General features: G+C 47.0%; 7 protein-coding genes across 7 annotated transcripts; 4 read left to right on the top strand and 3 right to left on the bottom strand.

Annotated features, from left to right (window-relative positions):
* Positions 1 to 1,993: 1,993 nt before the first annotated feature.
* Positions 1,994 to 4,250, bottom strand: BO85DRAFT_495417 (sugar porter family MFS transporter; the record flags this gene model as incomplete). The annotated part of the gene is made up of 7 exons (XM_025663918.1): positions 1,994 to 2,421; positions 2,483 to 2,613; positions 2,665 to 3,318; positions 3,423 to 3,671; positions 3,728 to 3,983; positions 4,067 to 4,118; positions 4,176 to 4,250. The coding sequence occupies 7 exons, from the start codon at positions 4,248 to 4,250 to the stop codon at positions 2,231 to 2,233; spliced, it is 1,608 nt and encodes a 535-aa protein (XP_025521438.1). The 3' UTR covers positions 1,994 to 2,230.
* Positions 4,251 to 4,799: 549 nt separating this feature from the next.
* BO85DRAFT_495415 (oxidoreductase) lies at positions 4,800 to 5,764 on the bottom strand (the record flags this gene model as incomplete). The annotated part of the gene is made up of 3 exons (XM_025663917.1): positions 5,093 to 5,764; positions 4,938 to 5,026; positions 4,800 to 4,883 (listed from the first exon to the last, which is right to left on the bottom strand). Exons 1-3 carry the CDS (start codon positions 5,721 to 5,723, stop codon positions 4,800 to 4,802), a joined length of 804 nt encoding a protein of 267 aa, XP_025521437.1. The 5' UTR covers positions 5,724 to 5,764.
* Positions 5,765 to 6,081: 317 nt separating this feature from the next.
* BO85DRAFT_387894 (Zn(II)2Cys6 transcription factor domain-containing protein) lies at positions 6,082 to 8,517 on the top strand. Its single transcript, XM_025656689.1, has 4 exons — positions 6,082 to 6,192; positions 6,252 to 6,487; positions 6,612 to 7,583; positions 7,644 to 8,517. Exons 1-4 carry the CDS (start codon positions 6,086 to 6,088, stop codon positions 8,378 to 8,380), a joined length of 2,052 nt encoding a protein of 683 aa, XP_025521436.1. The 5' UTR covers positions 6,082 to 6,085; the 3' UTR covers positions 8,381 to 8,517.
* An 846-nt stretch (positions 8,518 to 9,363) lies between these two features.
* Positions 9,364 to 10,161, bottom strand: BO85DRAFT_495414 (SDR family oxidoreductase; the record flags this gene model as incomplete). The annotated part of the gene is made up of 1 exon (XM_025663916.1): positions 9,364 to 10,161. The coding sequence occupies one exon, from the start codon at positions 10,159 to 10,161 to the stop codon at positions 9,364 to 9,366; it is 798 nt and encodes a 265-aa protein (XP_025521435.1).
* A 483-nt stretch (positions 10,162 to 10,644) lies between these two features.
* Positions 10,645 to 11,850, top strand: BO85DRAFT_483353 (NAD(P)-dependent alcohol dehydrogenase; the record flags this gene model as incomplete). Its single annotated transcript, XM_025663153.1, has 3 exons — positions 10,645 to 10,650; positions 10,701 to 10,831; positions 10,905 to 11,850. The coding sequence occupies 3 exons, from the start codon at positions 10,645 to 10,647 to the stop codon at positions 11,848 to 11,850; spliced, it is 1,083 nt and encodes a 360-aa protein (XP_025521434.1).
* Positions 11,851 to 13,335: 1,485 nt separating this feature from the next.
* BO85DRAFT_360787 (uncharacterized protein) lies at positions 13,336 to 14,923 on the top strand (the record flags this gene model as incomplete). Its single annotated transcript, XM_025655564.1, has 2 exons — positions 13,336 to 13,951; positions 14,193 to 14,923. 2 exons carry the CDS (start codon positions 13,336 to 13,338, stop codon positions 14,921 to 14,923), a joined length of 1,347 nt encoding a protein of 448 aa, XP_025521433.1.
* A 2,152-nt stretch (positions 14,924 to 17,075) lies between these two features.
* On the top strand, positions 17,076 to 19,276 carry BO85DRAFT_495410 (putative galactose transporter; the record flags this gene model as incomplete). The annotated part of the gene is made up of 9 exons (XM_025663915.1): positions 17,076 to 17,159; positions 17,224 to 17,280; positions 17,340 to 17,382; positions 17,440 to 17,501; positions 17,554 to 17,638; positions 17,694 to 17,819; positions 17,875 to 18,309; positions 18,371 to 18,976; positions 19,233 to 19,276. 9 exons carry the CDS (start codon positions 17,076 to 17,078, stop codon positions 19,274 to 19,276), a joined length of 1,542 nt encoding a protein of 513 aa, XP_025521432.1.
* Positions 19,277 to 20,028: the final 752 nt, after the last annotated feature.

The following is a 20,028-nucleotide window of genomic DNA, read 5'->3' as shown; positions in this document are numbered from 1 at the left end:
CTATCTATTACTAGTGAAAAACTATATGAATTAGAATAGAACAAACCACATGAGTATCTGAGTCCTCTGTGGAATCAAAATCTATCTACTGCAATTTAGGGCTCCGGCTGGCCGCGGGCATCTCGCTTTCGGCTGGGTAATTGTTGCGTGAGGCAATCGCCGTTACACTTATTCTGTGCAGAGAGTCTTATTTGTTATTATAATTTACCTCTTTACTAATTACCTCCTCATAGCATGCGTGGTAGATTGATTATTGATAAGTTAGATTTAATACTCTTATATCAAATGCCATAGATACACTATTTCTACTCGGCAAAACGCTATAGGGACATGAGGCTTCATGTATGCATAGATAAACATATTATACTGTGCTACAATTGGAGCGAGTAATACAACGCACGTGGTGAAGAATTATCAATATAGAAGCTACTTTCATTTCAGTATAAGCTATTGGCGGATGCTTAAATTTAAACCGGCATATATCAGTATACACTCAAAGACTTTTTAAATAGAGCGCCTATTTTCATCGTCACCACCGATAGTAGTATTTTCCTCCTCCCAGGGGTTATCCAATATAACAAGGTCAAGAGTTATCGCCTTTTAAAGTTATCCTTAGATCTTGGGCGTTTTGTTTCTGTGTTACCAGATCTGGTAGACTTTGACGGTTTGGACTTGGTCTTGGATTTCGGTGTGTCTGAGCTGAATTTATTGCTAGTTTCCTATTGTATGCCAGACTTGCTACTACGGGACGTGGAATGTCCTTTGGTGGTTTGTTTCAATTTTCTTCCACGATCTTACCCCCGGAACTTCGTGTCTTCGATTTCTGAACGAATTTAGAACTGCCTTTCTTATTCTTCCCTTTGAGCCTATGTTCGGTTACGTCGGTAGGTTCTGTGTCGCTTTGCTTGGCCTTGTTACTATGTCGCTTACAGCTAAGCTTAATCGTATTAGCCTTCTTATGAATATTCTAATGCTGAAAAGATTTTGGGGCATCTGGTGGCCCAGGGTCTGACGAAGCCTTTGGGGTGTGAGGATCTGTCATATGCTCCTATTTTTGTTCTTGGGCGGCTTGATCATCGTTGTCTCTCTCGACTTCCATTCTCTTGATGCTTTCGCGCTCGATGTTTGGACCGATTCTCTGATTTTCTATTATTATGTTCTCGGCATTTCCTATTTCTCTAATCCCGTCTGTGAACAATTTCCACAATGTCATATAATACACCATTTCACACAAGCAGAAATACTGGCAAGTATATGCTGCATTCAGTGCAGCGGTATGTGCAACTTTATTCCTGTACAAAGTCCCCTCTGTGGGCGGGAAATTCATCCAGGGTGGCTACCACATGAGGTGCTGGGTTGATGGCAGACTTTAGGGCCCACATTTACTGCGGAGGAGAAGGAATGCCTGCGCCATCTTTTCCTTACCAACCCAACAGACGATAAGAGTGCCTTGGAGACAAGAAAGGGAAACAGTAAATAGTACCTATGCTGGATATTGAAAACAGACTAAATACAGTCTTGGCTCGGAAATGATGGCTCTCATTCTTGGGAAAGGAGTACAGGAAGTCTGTGTTACCGCGGGAGTGGCTCGTTAGGTTGCGCAACCGAGCTATGTGGGATCGAGATTGACAGGTCAATTGTCAGGTACTGATGGCATTTCATCAGCTATATCCTCGTGGAATCAAAAAATTCTTCATACCCATCCTCGGAAACCTTTGCTACCGGTTTCCCATTAGATAAGGAGACTCTTTCTCTCACAGCCCATAATACTCTTACAACTACTGACGACTAATATTCTCAAGTACCCATATATAATTGATTATTCACTCATCATCCTAACACTCTTCTCATCCCTTGTTTGCTTATTCACAATTACGTGTTCAGGAATGCTGGTACTAGAATATTTCAGGAATTAGGATAGACAGATAGTTCAGGAATTCAGACCCTCCAATCCAATCCATTTATGGCCGCCACTTTGGCATATGGGAAACACCGATTTAGGTTGACAGATATGATCTTGCTACTCTATTGAGCGTCTTCGTCAGTCTCGTAGCCACTGTGTCAACTGGCCAGGGCCTCAGCGATCGATCTTGTTGGGCCACCTCAAGATTGTGAATGACTCCATCACTACCAGGAACTGGCAAAGACACATCGGTAGTCCGTTGAAGATGCTGAGAAGACATGGAAATCTCGATCCCGATCGATGGCCATACCTATTCTATCCTCTCGCTTATGCCACATGTTCTATCATTTGATTATCCGTCTTCTTCGTTTGGATTCCCTGAATTTTCTGCATTTCATTATCTTCGTGCTGGATATACTTTTGCGGGCGCTTGACACAGACCGCGTCCGGGTCATTGATGACAATTAATGATGGGTTCGAACGGTAGTATGAATCAAGATCTTCTAATGTGCGGTTCGCTTTGACAGGGCCAGGGTTAGTGTGTCTTGATGAGAAAGAAAGTCAGCATGCAGGGCTTACCTGTTTCAGGATAAAAGAAGTAAAGAACTGGCAAAAACGCAGCATTGAACACTGTCCAAATAATCCAGAATTTCCATCCAATATTTTTGATTCCAATGGGAGTAATTTCCACAATGACAAAGTTTGTGATCCTGTGTACATTAGCATGATTATTTACCGAGATATGTTGACCAGCAGGTTACCAATTAGTTGCTGTTGCCACAGCAGCGCCCTTGCCTCGCATCTGGAGCGAGTTGATTTCAGTTGGATAAAGCCATGGGATCTCTAGCATACCAAGACCAAAGAAGATGTAGAACAGAAAGAAGAACACAATGGAGGCAGAGCCAAACTTATGTTCATCAATAGTCCCAGCTCTTGCCTCCGCAAATGATAGCAGGATCGTAATAATCAGGAAAGCAAAGAACTGACCAGCAGTTGATAACAGCATCAGGCCCCGGCGCCCCAACCTTTCAATAAGCCCCACTGCGCAGCAGGTACAAATCAGATAGGTCACAGAATTTACTGCGGTGAGAAGCCGTGCCAACGAATCAGAAAGTCCGACAGAGTTAATCAAAACAGTAGGCAAGTAGTAGGACATGATATTGATCCCTTCAAACTGCTGCATGAACTGCGTGCCAGCACCAAGAAGAAGTCGTCTTAGGTTCTTAGAGTCCGCAGTATTTGTCTCTCTGAAGGAGAATATATCGCGCCACCGAATAGCATTCTCGCGCTCATAGTAGATAGTGTATTCGATTTCGTTTTTCTGTGTTATGATATAGGGATCATCAGCGGGCTTATCTTCAATGCATGCAAGAACTTTGCAAGCTTCTTCTTCGCGACCTTTTTGCAGAAGCCATCTGTGTTAAAGGCCGTACAGTAAGTAAATGCTTCCAAGCACATTCGTGGTTCCCCCGCGTGAGAGAATAGGGCAAACCGGCCACGATGAAGGAAAGAAGCATACCTTGGGGACTCCGGCAACCATGGGACAGTCCCGAATAAAACAAAGATAAACATGAACTGGAAAGCGATTGGAAACCGCCAGGCCACACTTCCACCGGCAAAGGATAGGCCATAATTTATCCAGTTCACCATCGAAAAGCCAAATATATTCATGACCAGTTCAAGAAACACTAGCTTTCCTCTCCATTTAGGCTGAGAGGTCTCTGTTTGCCAAAGTGGCGCTGTTGCCGTGTTAATGCCGTTCCCCAGCCTGCCAATGATATTAGTGACGGGCAGAATACCGCACCGGTTCATCATCATACATACCCCAGGATGACCCGGCCAACAAAAATCTGCGGTAGACTGTATGAAGTGCATTGAAGCAGGGTACCAATAGCCATGATCACTGTTCCTAGCAGAATTGATTTCTTCCGACCAAGATGCTCGCCAATTGTGAAGGCAATGAGAGCACCAAAGAAGCACCCAATATCATAAATTGCAGTAACTGTGGAGAGAGTTGTGGTCTTGGACGGTCCACCCAAGCCATGCACAACTAAGAAGTTTTTCGTGACAATGACGCCGCCTTCACAGAGTCGTCAGCCTCTGGATAACTAGTTTTCGAAAAGTTTTCGAAAAGTGGGAAGGAGGGAGGGAAGGGTGGAATACTGAAAAGACCTTGATCGTAACCGAACAAGCTCATGTCAGTGGCACAAGCCACCTGAGAACGGCACAATCAGCAACCTCCGAGGTCGATGGGAATAGATTAAGGACACACAGTGATCCAGAAAGTAAGCCATCCCCCGGTCATCCCCATGTATGGCTTGTTTTGGCGATTGATTGAGGAAGACATATCTGAGAAAAAGTACCGTGTATATGGACCCAGAAGGAGCATATAACCTTGGAAATAATGGAGCCCAAAAAACTGGCCTGGACAGCGCTTATATACCACATGATCTCGCCCGAATTGGGAAAGAGTCGTTCGCTTCCTCCGCTATCTATAATGAGAGACGTCTGGCGGGCGAATATCAACGTGGGGAAAAGTCTGGGGAATACCAACAGCACATCCTTGAAGTTTCCCGTTTGCGTGGACTTGGAGATGGCCTGAGCGTTGGAGGAATACAAAAAACAGTAGTGAGGGTTTTTTTATCTTGGTTCTGTTCGCCAGATCCACTTCCCCTAATAGGGAATTTAGGAGTAGCTTTGATGTTTACCCCTGACCCCATCTCGGCATGCCACCGGCCGGCGGCAGGGAACACCAATAAGACATCCCCAAAGCCATGTAGTTCTATCCCTTGGTTTATACGTGCTCCTGATTTACCTCGGAGAAGGAAATAGGGAAATAAAAAAAAGTCTATATTCGGAGCCTCTATCTAGCTGAGGAAAGGAAGTCACACGACTTTCAAGGCAAAGTATATCCACCATCAATAATCATGTTGGACCCGGTCATGTAGCAGCAGGCGTCACTGGCGAGGAAAACATAGGCCTTTTTTTTTTTCGGAATTAGTATAGACATCACTCCCTTGCTGGTGGGACTTACGGCTTTCAACTCGGCAGGGTCACAGATTCTGCGGCCGGGAATCATCTTCAACCACTGGTCGAAAAGCTCCTTTGGCTGCTGCGTGAGCACTATAGAAGACATCATTGGTTAGTCCTTGCGATATCATGGTCTTATTTGGCACTGAGGCAACTTACTTTTGGTCATGATGAAACCAGGCGAGATACAGTTAACCCGAGCGAAATCGGTCCACTCAACAGCCAGGCTTTTGGCTAGGTGCACGGCCGCTGCCTTGGAAGCATTATAGGCAACCTGGGTTTGAGGGATATTCACCAAGATTGAGCTCACTGACGCAGTTATGATTAAGTTACCCTTCCCCTGCTTCTTGAAAATTTTGCCCGCTGCCTGGGCTGTCCACATTGCGCCATCGTAATTAACAGCATTGTCACGGCGCCAGTTCTCCTCAGTGTACTCCAAGTTGGGGCAGTTAGTGCAGACACCGGCATTCGCAACAACAACATCCAGGCGCCCATAACCAAACTCTTCGGTGATTTGATTGATCGTAGCCGCGATTGTGTCGCGACGAGTGACATCTGACTGGTAGGCTTGCACTCGCTGACCTGTCTCTGTGGCGATCTTGGCCGCAATTTCAGGAGCATTACCGCTGGAGGTGTATATGAGGGCAACATCAGCCCCTGCCTCTGCCAGGCCACGCACCACTTCAATACCAATTCCCCGGGCGCCTCCAGTCACAGCAGTGATTTTACCTTTCAGAGAAAATTGAGAAAGCACGTTGTCGTGCATCGTAGGAGGCTGATAGAGAGGCATCGTGGTGCTTGTGCTTTCTTGTTTCTATCCAAAAGGATCCGTTGGGGCTGGCAAAATCAAAGAAAAAGAATAGCAGACGCAGAACGTAGGTAGCAACCCGACTGGTTATTGAAGGAAAATATATGTGTCGTCAAGGCGACTTTCCCATCTACTCTGTTGGTTTATAGAGTTGGAGCGCTTAAATTACTGCAAATGGAAGCATAGGCGATCCCGAGCTATTCCAAACAAGGGAAATGGGTTTTAACTAGTTAACGTAAAGCTTCCACCAAATGATGACTAAGTGGGCTCTGCCGCCACTTCGCGCTGGACACCGAGCGGTACTGGCCTCCCCGTTTGTCCACCCAAAATAATCGGCATCCTCAATGTCCCCGCGTATGAGAGATCACCACCTTTCGGGCCGCACTCGTCACTTTACCCAAAGTGCTGCTGGTTCAAGGGGTCGCGAAGCCCTGCGGTCTCGGACAGGTTGGTATGTGATGGAGTTGGTTGAATCAGTTTGATTGTCTCTGACTTTTCTTGTTCTGCTAGTCCTGAGTGTCGCAGGCGAAAAACGAAATGTGACGAACAGAAACCTGAATGTGGCCAATGTCTCCGAGCTGGCCGAGCTTGTCGTATCATTGACGGCCTATTTCGGCCTCATTCATACTCTTTTCTTGTATCGTCGTCATCGTCTTCGTCGCAACGGGTGCATCATGCGTCCTGCCTGGAGGGCTACTCCCCCGAAGAGGATGGCCTGCAAAACGGGGCACAGATATCGCAGCAAAGTAAGACTACAGAAACAAGCTCCACAATCGAAGTCTCTCTTTCTATACGCAAACATACATCTATATATGCACATGTGTGTGTGTGTGTGTGTGTGTGTTGCGCTCATTGGCTAACTTATCCTAGCAACTGAGCCTGTAGTGCAGGTTCCGTCTTATAGAGGACAGCGAGCAAGGACTGATTCACCTAATTCACGACACTTCCAGGGTGAGCCTGGCCAGGAATGCTCCGTAGGAATTGCCGTGGGGGCTCAACATGCCCGCACACCTTTTGAAGCTGAAAATTTTATGGTTGGGGTGTCTCCCCCAGGCACCCCGGAACCACTGGCGGAACCCGGTCCACAGGCCATCACCAGAGCCCATATCCAAAATGAACGAAATGCTGCAATAGTAGCTCCGGCAGCGCATGGCTTCTCTGGCCTTCCAAATAGCACCCATGAAGACAACCGTCGAGATCGTTGCGAGGTTGCATTCTTCCTGCGACACTTTTCAGAAGGGCCTGGCCAGTGGATGGACGTATGCTGCGACCACCCTTATTTCAGTGAGCAGGTAGCCTCATTATCACCTGTATGCTCGCTCATTCGATATTCGGCGGTTGCACTTGCAGCAAAACAGCTGGGCTATATGAAACAACCAGAATCTAGCATTCGGCAGACGCGGAGCCATAGATTCATGATGCACGCTTTTGCAGATTCCCATCTCGACTTTTTATGGTATGGGGCCAAGTATTATGACAAAGCAATCCAGATATTCTCCAAACAACTCTCTCGTGAGGATCGCTCTATTTGTCAACTGTCCCCTCGGGGGGGTTATCAAGCCGGCCTCCCAACCCCTGAAAGTAGCGAGTTCAGGTTAGCCGGGGACTATGATAGAACGGGAAGCACGCTGCAAATTCTCGCGGCCTGTATACTGTGCCAGTATGAGGACTTGAGTGCTACTATGGCAGCCTGGTCCAGCCATCTGGACGGCATATACAGGTTAATCCATGGCTATCTCAATGAGACTGCCACCCCGCCGACGGCCTTCCACATTCCGCAACCGATGAAGACAATGGATGCAATGTACTGGTTTTTTTCTATAAATGATGTACTAGATGCTTGTGAGTTTTGCCTTTTACTATTCATCGAATATATCTTCTAGCTCATACTTTTGCAATCAGTTGTCAACAAACGAAGAACGCGGTTGGGGTCTAAAAATCCTCTCATGTGGCGTAAAATGGGACTCCCTCTCGACGAGGATGGAAAGCTACTGGTGCAATACGTTGAAGAAGTACATTCGGAGAGCGTATTCTTTAAATATTTGATCTGGCTTATGTGCAAGCTGGTCAACTCCGATCTAGGTAACACAGTTGAATGGAATGCAATCAACAAGCAATTTGGCGAGTGGCGAGCCATACTCCCTTCAATCTTTTCGTCCGCCATCTCTTGGCCGCCTTTTTCAGAAATCGATGATGCCCAGGACCCCGCAACTGTTAACCTTAGCTCGCACGAGACGTGGTTTCCTAAGGACGCCTGCGCACTTTCAATGGCGTTTTATCATATGGGACGAATATTGCTTTTGATACATAGGCCATTGGAAGTTCTGCGTCAGAACGCGCAACCCGGCACAGATATACTGAGTACATACCATACCCTGCAGCATGATCTTCGCGGCCACGCCATGGCAATCATATCTATTGCACGCGGGGCTCCAAGCGGCACCGTGAGGAAATACCTAATACAGCCTCTATATGTTGCCGGGCGCTGTCTGGAGGATGCAAGTGAGCGCGAGGAGCTACTAAACATACTCCGGCAGATCGACGAGGATCTGGGAGTATTTACAGATTATCGCCAAAGGGACCTTGCTCTTGAATGGGGAATACCCTATCACCCGGTAGAAAAGAATATAGTTCCTTAATGGGCAACAGGTATTCAACCAAAAGAAATCAAAATACGTCTCGGAGACAATGCACCAAATACTGATAAACATCTTAATCGAACTGCATCATACAACTACCCTGCTTCAAGTTATGTTCTGAGATCGGTCATGTCGCTCCCCATTTCATAGTCTTATGAGTTAACCTATTTCTGCTGAAGCTGTCGATCGGTCTCATGAAGTGTATCTGTAACCATCCTTGTTCGTTCGATGCCAAGTACGGAGGCTTCTACCCAGAGATTCTTACCAAAGTCAGCGCTAGATATTCCTGGTGACGGAGTCTCTCTCAGTCCAGTGTTCTCCGTTGCGATTGATAATTGGAGTACGTCTCCCATTATTCCGCTGGTTCATGTAACACGCATCAAAGTCTCTTTCCGGGTCATTGAATATATTACCTGGGAACAGATCTTGGACTACCAAATGCGCGCTAATTAGATGGAATTGATTGTCCGGATGACAGCACACCTTCTTGGACGAACTGTTGTGTCAAAGAAAAAAAAAAAAAAAAAAAAAAAGAAACGTGATTGGGAAGAGTCATAAGATTCAGAATGGGTTAACTCTTCTCGCTCCATCCTCAGGGCGATTCGCTTAATTATATGTAGTGTCAACCTAAATCGGTATTTCTCATACACCAAAGGTAGTGGTATAAATGAAATGAATTGAGGGTCTGAATCCCTGAACTATCTGACTATCCTAGTCCCTTAAGTATCCTAGGGATCGAATTCGTAGATGCATAACTGACGGTAAATAAACATACAACGGAATGATGATGGCGGACTAAATCGTCGCATAATCGTCATGCTCGTGTAACCACTGATATTGGTTGACATGTAGTATTCCCTATCATGAGTTTACCTTCCTTTCCATCAAGGAAGACAAGAGGCTCTGCCATTTTGGTTGACCACACAGAGTATAAGGCATGGCATTTACTCATATTTCAAAATCCTAGACCATAAGATAGCTATTTACCTAGCTGTGTAGCCTCCATCGACGACAATATCTGCCCCTGTCGTATAGGTACTGGCATCGCTGACTAAGTATACATACAAGGCCTTCAACTCCTTTGCCACGCCCTCTCGCCCCAAGGGGATCATGCTCCTCCAAAGGTCCTTGATATCGTTGCTAATATAGTCCGAAAGGCCCGTGTTAATATACCCCGGACTAACAGAGTTCACCCGCGCAAAACTTCTCCATTCATTCGCCAACGACTTTGTCAAATGAATGCACCCCGCTTTGGCAACATTATAACTTGTCTGTTCCTGGGGGAAGTTGGCAATATGTCCACTCATTGAGCTAGTCACCACAAAGGATCCGGTGCCTCGCTGTTTGAAATGTTCACCAAGAGCTTTGGCGCAATGGAAGGTACCCGTCAAATCAGTGGTGATGATATCGTTCCAGTCTTCGACAGAGCCGTCGAGGACGCCGGTGCTTGTGGCCTTGCCTGAGTTGGCAATAAAGCCATCGATTTGGTCGAAGTCTTTGATGACGGAGTCAATGAGGGTCTTCACAGAAGTGAAATTGCTGACGTCGCAGGGGTAAGCCCGTGCTTTGACCCCATAGGATGAAGTAAGAGTGGATGCGTTTGCCATAGCCTCGTCCTTGCGTGTGTGATAAGTGATGGCGACTGAGGCGCCCATTTCAGCGCATCCGCGAGCGGCCTCAAAGCCAATACCACGCGGGTTACCGGCACCGGTGACGACGATGACCTTCCCTTTGAGACTGAGGAGATCAGGGACAGTGGAGGCCTGGGGCACGGAGGTCATTGTGCTTGTTTCGACTTGTTTATTCTTTAACGTTTTCCCCGTTGCCTGTGTAAAATCTCATAAAGTAATAACACCGAATGGGTCTTGGGGTCCAATGATGGATAGAAAAGGGGCGGCAATATGGCAGGTTGGCTGTACGTATATAATTCACGCCAGTGGATGGGATACTCATCAAGGTATGCTGAGCATGGCCGGGGGCCCACATCTATATCGTCATGTCATTGGGCGGCTCTGGTACGGATAATCTTCCCTATATGGCAGAGCAGCCAGAATTTCCTTTTTCGGAACACCAACGCCCCCCACCCACGCGGATATTCATTCCTTGTGCCATATCCACACTCCCATCGAAGGACAGACTCTGGATGATGCTGGGGAGTAATTAAGTGAAGAGGGGTATGAGTATAAAGAGAGGGGTGGGAAGGCGAGCTATCAACCCAACAAGCAAAATTCTCGAATTTCAACACAGTTACTTTTCCAAGCATCATGGAGGTAAAGGAAGCGCTCACTACTATGACTATATATCCAACTAACGCATGTAGAACCCTTCTTTCGTGCTCCGCCAAATCAAGGACGTGGTCATCGAAGACCGTCCCAAGCCAGTCCTTAAAGACCCCCACGATGTTATCATCCACGTGAAGCAGACCGGTATCTGCGGTAGTGATGTCCACTAGTATGTCTCTCGACACCGAAAACATGCATTCTAACTAGATACCAACGGCAAATGCTAATATCGCGCATTGAAGCTGGCAACGAGGCCGGATAGGAGATTACGTGCTGACTGGCCCCATGGTTCTGGGCCACGAGTCCTCAGGCGAAGTCGTTGAAGTAGGATCCTCTGTCTCACATCTGAAGACCGGCGACCGTGTTGCCATGGAACCTGGAGTTCCATGCCGTCGCTGTAACCAATGTCGCTCGGGCTCCTACCACCTCTGCGGCGACATGATCTTTGCGGCTACCCCTCCTTGGGATGGCACACTCGCGAAATACTATGTCAATGCTGCTGATTTCTGCTATAAAGTTCCCGACCATATGAGCATGGAGGAGGCAGCCATGGTAGAACCACTTAGCGTGGCTGTTGCTATTGCTAAGACAGCTGATCTGCGCGCCCACCAAACAGTACTTGTGTTTGGGTGTGGACCAATTGGTGTTCTTTGCCAGGCAGTTGCCAAGGCACATGGTGCAAAGAAGGTTATTGGTGTTGATGTAGTCCAGTCCCGGTTGGAGGTCGCCAAGTCCTACGGGGTTGACCATGTGTTTATGCCTGAAAGACCTGAAGACGGAGTGGATCCTATAGCCCATGCGGAAAGGATGGCGCAGAAGCTCAAGGAAGAGTGTGGGCTCGATGGAGGCGCCGACGTGGTACTTGAGTGTTCCGGGGCAGAGCCCTGTATTCAAATGGGCGTATTTGCTGCTCGCCATGGAGGCACAATTGTCCAGGCGGGAATGGGCAAGGAGGTTATTAACTTCCCTATAACGGCTGTGTGCACTAGGGGATTGGTGGTTAAGGGATCTATCCGGTATTTGACTGGATGCTACCCAGCTGCAATTGATCTAATTGGGAAAGGCATTGTTGATGTGAAGAAGCTGGTGACGAACCGGTTCAAATTCGAAGAGTCTGAGCAAGCGTTTGAATTGGTCAAGGCTGGTCGACAAGATGTTTTCAAGGTGATGATTGCGGGAGTTGTCTAGACGTGGGGGGTCGGGGAATCTTATTAGGCAATGTTTTTAAAATGATTTTGTACGGAATAAACTAGAATCTTTTCTTTGACTTTAGCTTTCAACCTCATTTCTTGTCCCTTGAAGTTGCAGAACGTGCAACTGTATTCCTGTCTTGAGAGAATGCCTTGACGCTCGTTCCCCGTTAACTATAGCAAGCGCGGAAACTGTGGAAGAAAAGGAAGATATATGGTGCTGTCTACATCATGGAATTGGCAGATATGGAAATAGCATAAGAGGGGACCAATCAGGTCGGACTGATGGCTTGCAATCAGCGGCCATTTGATTGGGGTTTCTATTGCTCCCTGGACCAATCTCCAGTGCATAGATACAGATTCTAGGAGAAGGCTTCCAAACAAGATACCGCGAGACGTGTCTCTAAAAGAAAGTAATCTATTCCAGTCCGCTTTCATACGGCACCCTGCAGGAGTAAACCAACAGTGCGGAAATGAGGTGCGGGGGAAGTCGCTGGACATCTCTAATATTTCCGCATATGGCCGAACTAAAGGGGCCCTGTTCTTTTCGGAAAATTATGCATCCACCGAACCACCGTAGAACACTCATGATACAGTTGCCTTTTCTCGCCACGAGTGTTGATTTGGAAAATCTCCAATATTGCCGTATATGGCACAATCGAGAGTAGACTGCTTTTCAAGTCTTGCATTCTCTGGGCTCCTAGTGTGATCATCATCTACCTAGGTACCTTGTGTTCCTTCTCCTGCGTGTTTGTATTTATTTCAACTCAGGAATGGCCCCCCAGCCCCAGTATTTCTCACGGGGAAAATCCACCTTCAGGCTCCCTCCCCCCTCGGCCCCTCTCGTCTCCCAGTGTTAGCGTGTATCTCTCATGTCGGCCCTTCGGAGAGTAGGTGAAAGTCCTCAACAGCCAGACTACAGGTGCGTTGGTTCTTCCCGAAATGCCAAATGTCTCCAAATCCAGCCATTACAGAAAGTCTGGTATGCTAGAATGCTTGGCTGCTGGTACTCTGTTGACAGCCTTTGATAGTCGAGCATGTAGGAAGCACAAGAAGACACATGATGGACAAAGCTCGCAATGGCACCCAAATCCTCATTCTGGGCGTGATAACCAGGATATCCGCTGTGTGTACGGGCAAGACGTTCCCTCGTTCTCCACTTCAACATCACAGAAACCACAGAAACCACATGGTACCTACTGTAGGTCCTGTTTTCCTGAAGAAGCAAACAAAGATGAGTTGCTTGGAAAACGGCGTTATGGTGTAGTACGAGTTGAAGAATCAGAACATGGTATTATTGGTCCCTGTGGAAGATATCCTAGAAGTATCACGGGCTGATTATTATTTAGTTGATATCGGACCTATTGATGACGCTGAATCTGCCGAATAGCGACCAAGGCCAGCTGAATCTACAGTCCTTCAGGGAAGATCACTTATTTCTCCATCTTCAGTACCTTTCGGTCTGTGGAATACCTCCCCCAGTATGGAGGAACCATCAAGATTATCTGATCTTGCTGTGACCCCAGAGATAACAGAACAGAACCCGCCGGAATGTTGTAATGATGCTGTTTACGGTGGAACCAGTCGGGGAAAAGTGGAATGTGGCCAATCGCACATCTTTAATGCCTGTTATTGGGAGACCTATCAGGATCAATGTGAGATAGCATTGTTTTTACGCTGCTTCTCAGAAGGTCCAGGAAAATGGACAGGTGTGTTAGGCAGCCACCAGCTATACTTCAGTCAGAACATGGTATCTTTATCTCGAGCCAGCCCAGTGATACGATACGCGGCCTGTGCCCTCGGAGCGAAATATCTTGGTCGAATCAAAAGGCCAGAGTTAAAAACCCACAAAAACATGCGGAATATCTTCTCTGAATCACAACCGGATTTTATTTGGTATGGAGCCAAATACTACAATAAAGCGCTCAAGCTACTTGCCCACCAGGCTCCTTGCGACAGTCATGGCATCACGAAGGTGCCTCTATGCTCTGCAAGCCAGACAGCTATGACCGGCAATTCTTCTGATTCGCACGGTACAGCAGCTAATATATACCCAGCCATTGCAGAATGCATTCTTTTTCAGTACGTGGATATCGGCGGTACTGTCACAACTGGGGCCGGTTCAAACCATCTCCAGAATGTGGACAAAATACTCAGACTTAGCGCCTACGATGCTGCAAGCCCCTGGCCATCGATGAATGTCCCTGAGCCCGCTAAGGCAATAAATTCAATATTTTGGTGCTTTGCAATCAATGAAAATATGGACTCATGTAAGTGTTGGTATGATGTCTGTCACAAAGATAGTGTTGGTTGCATGTTGACCCTAACCCTACCTTCCAGATGTTTCACGGAGACGGACAAGGTTAGATTCCAAGAATCTTTCGTTGTGGCGTGATCTAGGAGGACTGCCTCTTAACGGTCAGGGAGATCTGCTGCTTGATCATATCAGTGAGCATGAGAAAGCTGCTCTTCTGTTCAAGAGCCTGATTCGACTCCTGTGTCAGCTGCTCAATTCGAACCTGAGTGATGCTGCCCAGTGGGTTTGCATTAAAAGCGAGTTTGACCGGTGGTATTGTATAGTTCCCGGCTGGTTTTCGTCACCACTTGTCTGGGCTTGTGCGCCTCATGAGTGTCCCGACGATGATGTTCGTCGCCCGGCCGCTTTAAGTGCTACATGGTTTTCCTCCGACACATGTGCTCTGGCAATGGCATTTTACTATATGGGAAGGATGTTATTGTTAATCAATCAGCCCACGGAGCTCTTCCTGGAGCAATATGGCGACCAGCCTGACGTCCTTGTCACCTATAAGAGATTGTGGAAGGACCTACACCAGCATGCAATCCAGACTCTTTCTATCGCGCGAGGTATACCTACCGATACTGTACGAAAATACCTGTTGCAGCCCTTGTACCTCGCAGGGCGCTGTCTGCTGGATACCCGTGATAGGCTGGAGCTCCTTGGCATTTTCAAACAAATTGGTAATGATCTCGGTGTCGCTACGGAATACCGCCAGAGAGACCTTTGTGAGGAATGGGGTTATCCCTTGTCCATGTGCCTAGGACAAATTTGAGTGCATGAAGAGCCTAGGTCGATGTATGGAAGCCTGTAGGAGACAATTTCAGGAACAACGTCCCAGCTATACAACGAGCTTTTTTGATCAATAGCCTTTCAGAGAGCATCACAACAGTAGACACACTCCATGCACAGGGTTTGATGGTAAGATTGAGATAACGTAACTCACTACTGAGCGCTGTATCCCCACCGAGCACCGCACCTCTACCTGATTTCCGCGACACGGTGAGATTCAAGCGCTTTATTAACAAAATAATTATATTTTTATAAATATACTGATTAATGAATAGATTAGGATATTTAACCCTAGTATAGCCCTGAATATAGTAATTAGAATATTATAATAGCATGCGTACGCGTGATTTAACTACAGAAAGCCCTAGATCTGTAAATTCAATATCTTGAGTTTTAATTTTATTAAACTTAGAGATCTAGCTCTCTCTGATAGTCTGAATAGGCGTAATACTATATATAACAAAAAAATTATTAGCTATTTCTTAAATAAAGAATAACCAGAGAGATGCTTTATATTAATTAAATAATAAAATTTTATTATACAAGTAAATCCTCTTTATTCTGGGTCAATTTATGGGAGTTAGCATGTATTTTGAGACGTGTAGAGATACTGCTAAGTTATTAATAAAGAATTCTTTCAACGATATTATAAACACAACCTGCTTCATGAATACTGTGAATTTTCTGTTTTTTTTTAAAAAGAAAATTACTAGTAGAATCCTATCTTCCTGCTTAACTAGTTTCTTTTTTGATTTTGATATATTTTTGGAGATATAATAAGTGGTCGTATTAAGAAGGGCAAACTGACATATAGATTTCTGATGAGGTGCAGCACTCGGTGGGGTACAGCACTCAGTAATGAGTTATGTTAAATAAAATTTCTGTGGTGTCTCGAAGGATATGTTATGTTATACACTGAATGCTTCCGTGGCAACTACCAATGCTAGCGGCGTTCCTACAGACTTCAGACTCATGGCTCGCAGATATTAAGAGGGTGTCCTGAGCACTGCCGAGCTCTTCTCATGACTTCGGCGGACATGCGACGGCGCCATAGCGGCTGTTAGTAAATTGTTTGCATCCGCTGACCACACACATTGTGGGGATGAACCAATTATAACACCAAACTTCCAAATTTCAATCAACAAAGCCATCAATAGCGTGGCACCTCGATGCTCTTCAGCTTACGCCGCTCCCTCGCGATTTACCTTTTGTCGTGAGTTTTCCCTCCGGGGTCAGAAGGAAGAGCGGGGCTGTCGATCCCAGAGGCACGGCGACCAGCATAAATTTCCACATCGGGATAGTCACCCACAGGCCCGAGGCGTCTGGGATGAGGCCACGGTCCGAACTCATGAAGCAGTGGCCGGATCGTTTTATGGTCCCCACTACTGCACTGATGGCACGGTTGTGGCAAGCAGTGCCGATCTCGTGGCTAAATTTCCGCCATGGGTTAGTGCAGTTGGTGCAGGGCTCCACAGCCCAGGCGCGCATGCCCTCCAACAAGACTTGGGGAAATCTGTGAAGGCGGGTACGGTGGTGACATGAGCCCTGAGAAGCAACCGAAGTCATTCTTCAGTTCACGGCCTGTCGGTTAAGGCGGCACACGCCGATAAAGGGGATCGGTAGCTCTACGGCGGCCTAAACGCCAAATTGCTTCTGTCTATCGCATCCTGGTATTTTGAGATTTGGCAATACAATTGCGGCGTTACGAGCAAAACAAACACTGCGATCACAACGTCCATCGCACTTCATGGATTCTTTGGTAGACATTTTTCTATGATGCGGTACTGTAGTGCCACTGCAAACAAGGCAACCCAGTGGACGAGTGTTTCCGGGGTTTTCTGGACTTTTCTGTGGCCAAACAGGCGCTCCCCGCACATCCTCCGGCTAGTTCACGCGAAACGGGAGATTGTCACTCAACCAGTGACACAGTGGGGTTATGGAGTTGTCGGGTATATATTTCCAAGATGGGGGCTGTTGAAAGGATATCTGAGCTCGCCCCTAAATGATGTGGTGAATGCAATAGGTGATTTCCATAGACTACATCCAGCTCACGTTCAAAGTGCAAGAAACATCCATTCAATATGAGGCGGACATCTGTTACTGGTCTTGCTGGAGTGATCAGTACCCCGACTGGCATGAGTGGCCTGGTGCAAAACAAAAAGTGTTTGGGATTGGCCATGTTCGCATCTCTCAGTGGTGTCCTCTATGGCTACAACCAGGTAGGTTCATATTATGTTAACCAACCTCAAATTGCACATTGCCTGAACACTTTTCTTCATGCAGGGTGTGTTTGGTCAGGTCCAAGTGATGGCTGACTTCGAGCACCGCTTCTTTACTACTGTGAGTTGCCAATCTCATTGGAGACCAGACCGAAATTCCCCAGCTCATGTCCTCATCAGCTTAACAATTCTTCGACCAAAGGTCTTCTCACTGGCATTCTAGGTACGTGAGCTATAGAGAAAAGAAGCACACCAGAGAGCTAACAACACCTGCGTGCAGAACTGGGAGCATTTGTCGGAGCCTTAAGCAGCAGTCCCCTCGCGGATAAGTTTTCGAGGAAGGCAAGTATCTCCTTCAACAAAATATCCACAGGTCAGCGCTAATACATGATAGCTTTCAATTTCAGCCTGGTGTGTTGTCTTTATCCTAGGGGTCGCCCTCCAGGTAGGCGCGACCAATGACATTGCCTATATTTACTGTAAGAGGCAGCATATACCATAAGGTCTTTTTCGTGTACTGACACCAATTCCTAGCCGGTCGTTGGTTTGCTGGGATGGGTGTTGGTGGACTTTCCGTCATTGCACCCATGTTCAACGCCGAACTTGCGCCTGCATCTATCAGAGGTACTCTGGTAGGTCTGCAACAAGTAGCGATTTGCTGTGGGTGATGTTACGACTAATCCATATATGGTTGTCCTGCTAACACTGACACAAGTGGGCATTATGATATCGTACTGGATCGGTTACGGCACGAATTACATCGGCGGAACCACCTACCCACAACAATCCAGCGCAGCTTGGAGAATTCCACTTGCGCTCCAGCTTCTCCCGGCGATTATCCTTTGCATCGGCTCCTGGTTTCTCCCATATTCCCCTCGATGGCTGATGCTAGTAGGCAGGGAAGAGGAAAGCCTTACCGTCCTCGCTCGCCTTCGAAACCAAGACACCAATTCTCCAGAAGTTCAGTATGAATACCGGACGCTTAAAGTTGGAGCCTATGCAGACCGAGAAGCTTCGCGTCTGCGCTATGGAACCGAAGAGAAGACTTGGCGTACTGAGGTGCTCGAATATGAGCGGATCTTCACAACAAAGGTGTTGCTACATCGGGTCGGCCTCGGCGCGGGCGTTCAAGCTTTTGGCCAGTGGTCAGGTAAGCCTGGAACTTTTTGAGTATACATGGGATTGCGTCAGTCCAATACTTACTTCAATAGGCATCAATGCAATCATTTACTACGCTCCAACAGTTTTCGCACAAGTTGGCCTTTCGGGCGGGAGCATTGGATTACTTGCGACTGGAGTTGTGGGTATTCTGATGTTCTTCTTTACGATTCCAGGTACGCTCATGGTAGACAAGGTTGGTCGAAAGCCAATGCTAGCTTGGAGTTTGGTTAACATGGGCATCGCCCATGCCGTTGTTGCCGCGCTGATTGCTACGTGCGGAAATAACTTTGGGGAACATAAAAGTGCCGGTAACGCTGCTATTTTCCTCATTTACTGGATCGTGGTCAATTATGCAATGCCTTACGGGCCTGTCGGCTGGATCATCACCGCAGAGTCGTCATCGCTCGATATACGTGCCAAGGGAGTCGCTATCGGATCTGCCGTGAACTGGATTATGAACTTTGCTGTTGCACAAGTCACGCCTGTTATGATCACAAACATTGGCTACAAGACGTTCATAGTGTTCTTTTGTTTTTGTGTTCTCGGTCTGGCCTGGGTCTACTTTATTCTGCCAGAGTTGAAAGGATTGTCACTCGAGGAAATTGACGCCGTTTTTGCAGATGAGATCAGCACAGAGGATCGCCTTCGTCGCGAGCGTATTGCACACGAGCTCGGGATCCATAACATGGCAGATGCAGCAGCGGATGGCATTATTTTAGATGATCGTGGAGATTTGTCCCCTAAGCAAGAGATAGAAATGATCGAAAGATAGGTGTTTTCGGATTGCTCGGATATACATATTTGGCTGTGTTGCAAGATGATGCCGGCTAAGGATACGTTCACCCCACTCATTTCTTATCATCAAGAATACAGAGTCCTATATATCTAAAATTAGCTACCTTGAATAAAAAGAAATCCAATTTCAACAAGTTGAAAAATCCTCCTGTTCAGAATGATCTAGGTATTCACTACCAACCTCTGCATGGATGTCAATGCTGCCGTCACAGGACCCTTTACCCACATACCTTACATAGCACCGCATTAATACGGTTCTAGGCCTTGTCGGTCTGGATGTGCCCGATATGGCGCTTTGTCTAGGCAATATTAGGAAAATTTAGCAATGATGATGGTCAAGACCCACTGGTTCGACGGCCATTGCATGCTGGATGGACAAGTAGGCACGGTACCTCGTAGAGGAAAAGCTGGACTTCAGTAGGTTAGATATCGGCCGGTAGATAAACTGCATTGGGAAATTTCCCAGACGTCGTGAATCAGAGCAACATGGGCAGCAGTGTTCTTTTCTTGAATGAAAGCTGGGCTTATGGAGACTTTTATCTTCTGCGTGATATACTAGGCTCTGGCCGCTTATTTTTTTTCTGTGAATTAGCAGACTGATCAGATAGAAGTAGCGGCGACGCTCGCCGATAAGCCACTCGTGCATCCTTTCTCGCTGTAACGAGCTCTTTATTCAATACTTCCTCGTCTCCTCTCCTCTTCTTTCCTCTTCCTCTTCCTCTTCCTCTTCCTCTTCCTCTTCCTCGCCATTGTTCCTCATTCAATCCCTTCCTCACGATGGATGCTCTCAAGCTCAACAGCTGAAGCCTCTCGCAAATTTCCGCCGCAGGCAAGGACGGCGTTAAGGTCCTGACCTACCAGCGCGGTGACAACGTGAAGGAAGGAATCATCCATGTGGGTGTCGGGGGTTTTC

This window comes from Aspergillus piperis, assembly GCF_003184755.1.
Source record: "Aspergillus piperis CBS 112811 unplaced genomic scaffold BO85scaffold_1, whole genome shotgun sequence".
NCBI classification, from domain to species: domain Eukaryota; kingdom Fungi; phylum Ascomycota; class Eurotiomycetes; order Eurotiales; family Aspergillaceae; genus Aspergillus; species Aspergillus piperis.
The sequence above is the reverse complement of the archived record's forward strand: the minus strand, read 5'-3'. Positions and strand labels throughout refer to the sequence as shown.

Excerpts from the sequence above, each read along its gene's own strand:
- BO85DRAFT_387894 (XM_025656689.1), top strand. The coding sequence starts at position 6,086 with ATGTCCCCGCGTATGAGAGATCACCACCTTTCGGGCCGCACTCGTCAC. Across the intron at positions 6,193-6,251 it reads CTGCGGTCTCGGACAGGTTG|TCCTGAGTGTCGCAGGCGAA; the intron begins GTATGTGATGGA and ends TTGTTCTGCTAG. Across the intron at positions 6,488-6,611 it reads GGCACAGATATCGCAGCAAA|CAACTGAGCCTGTAGTGCAG; the intron begins GTAAGACTACAG and ends AACTTATCCTAG.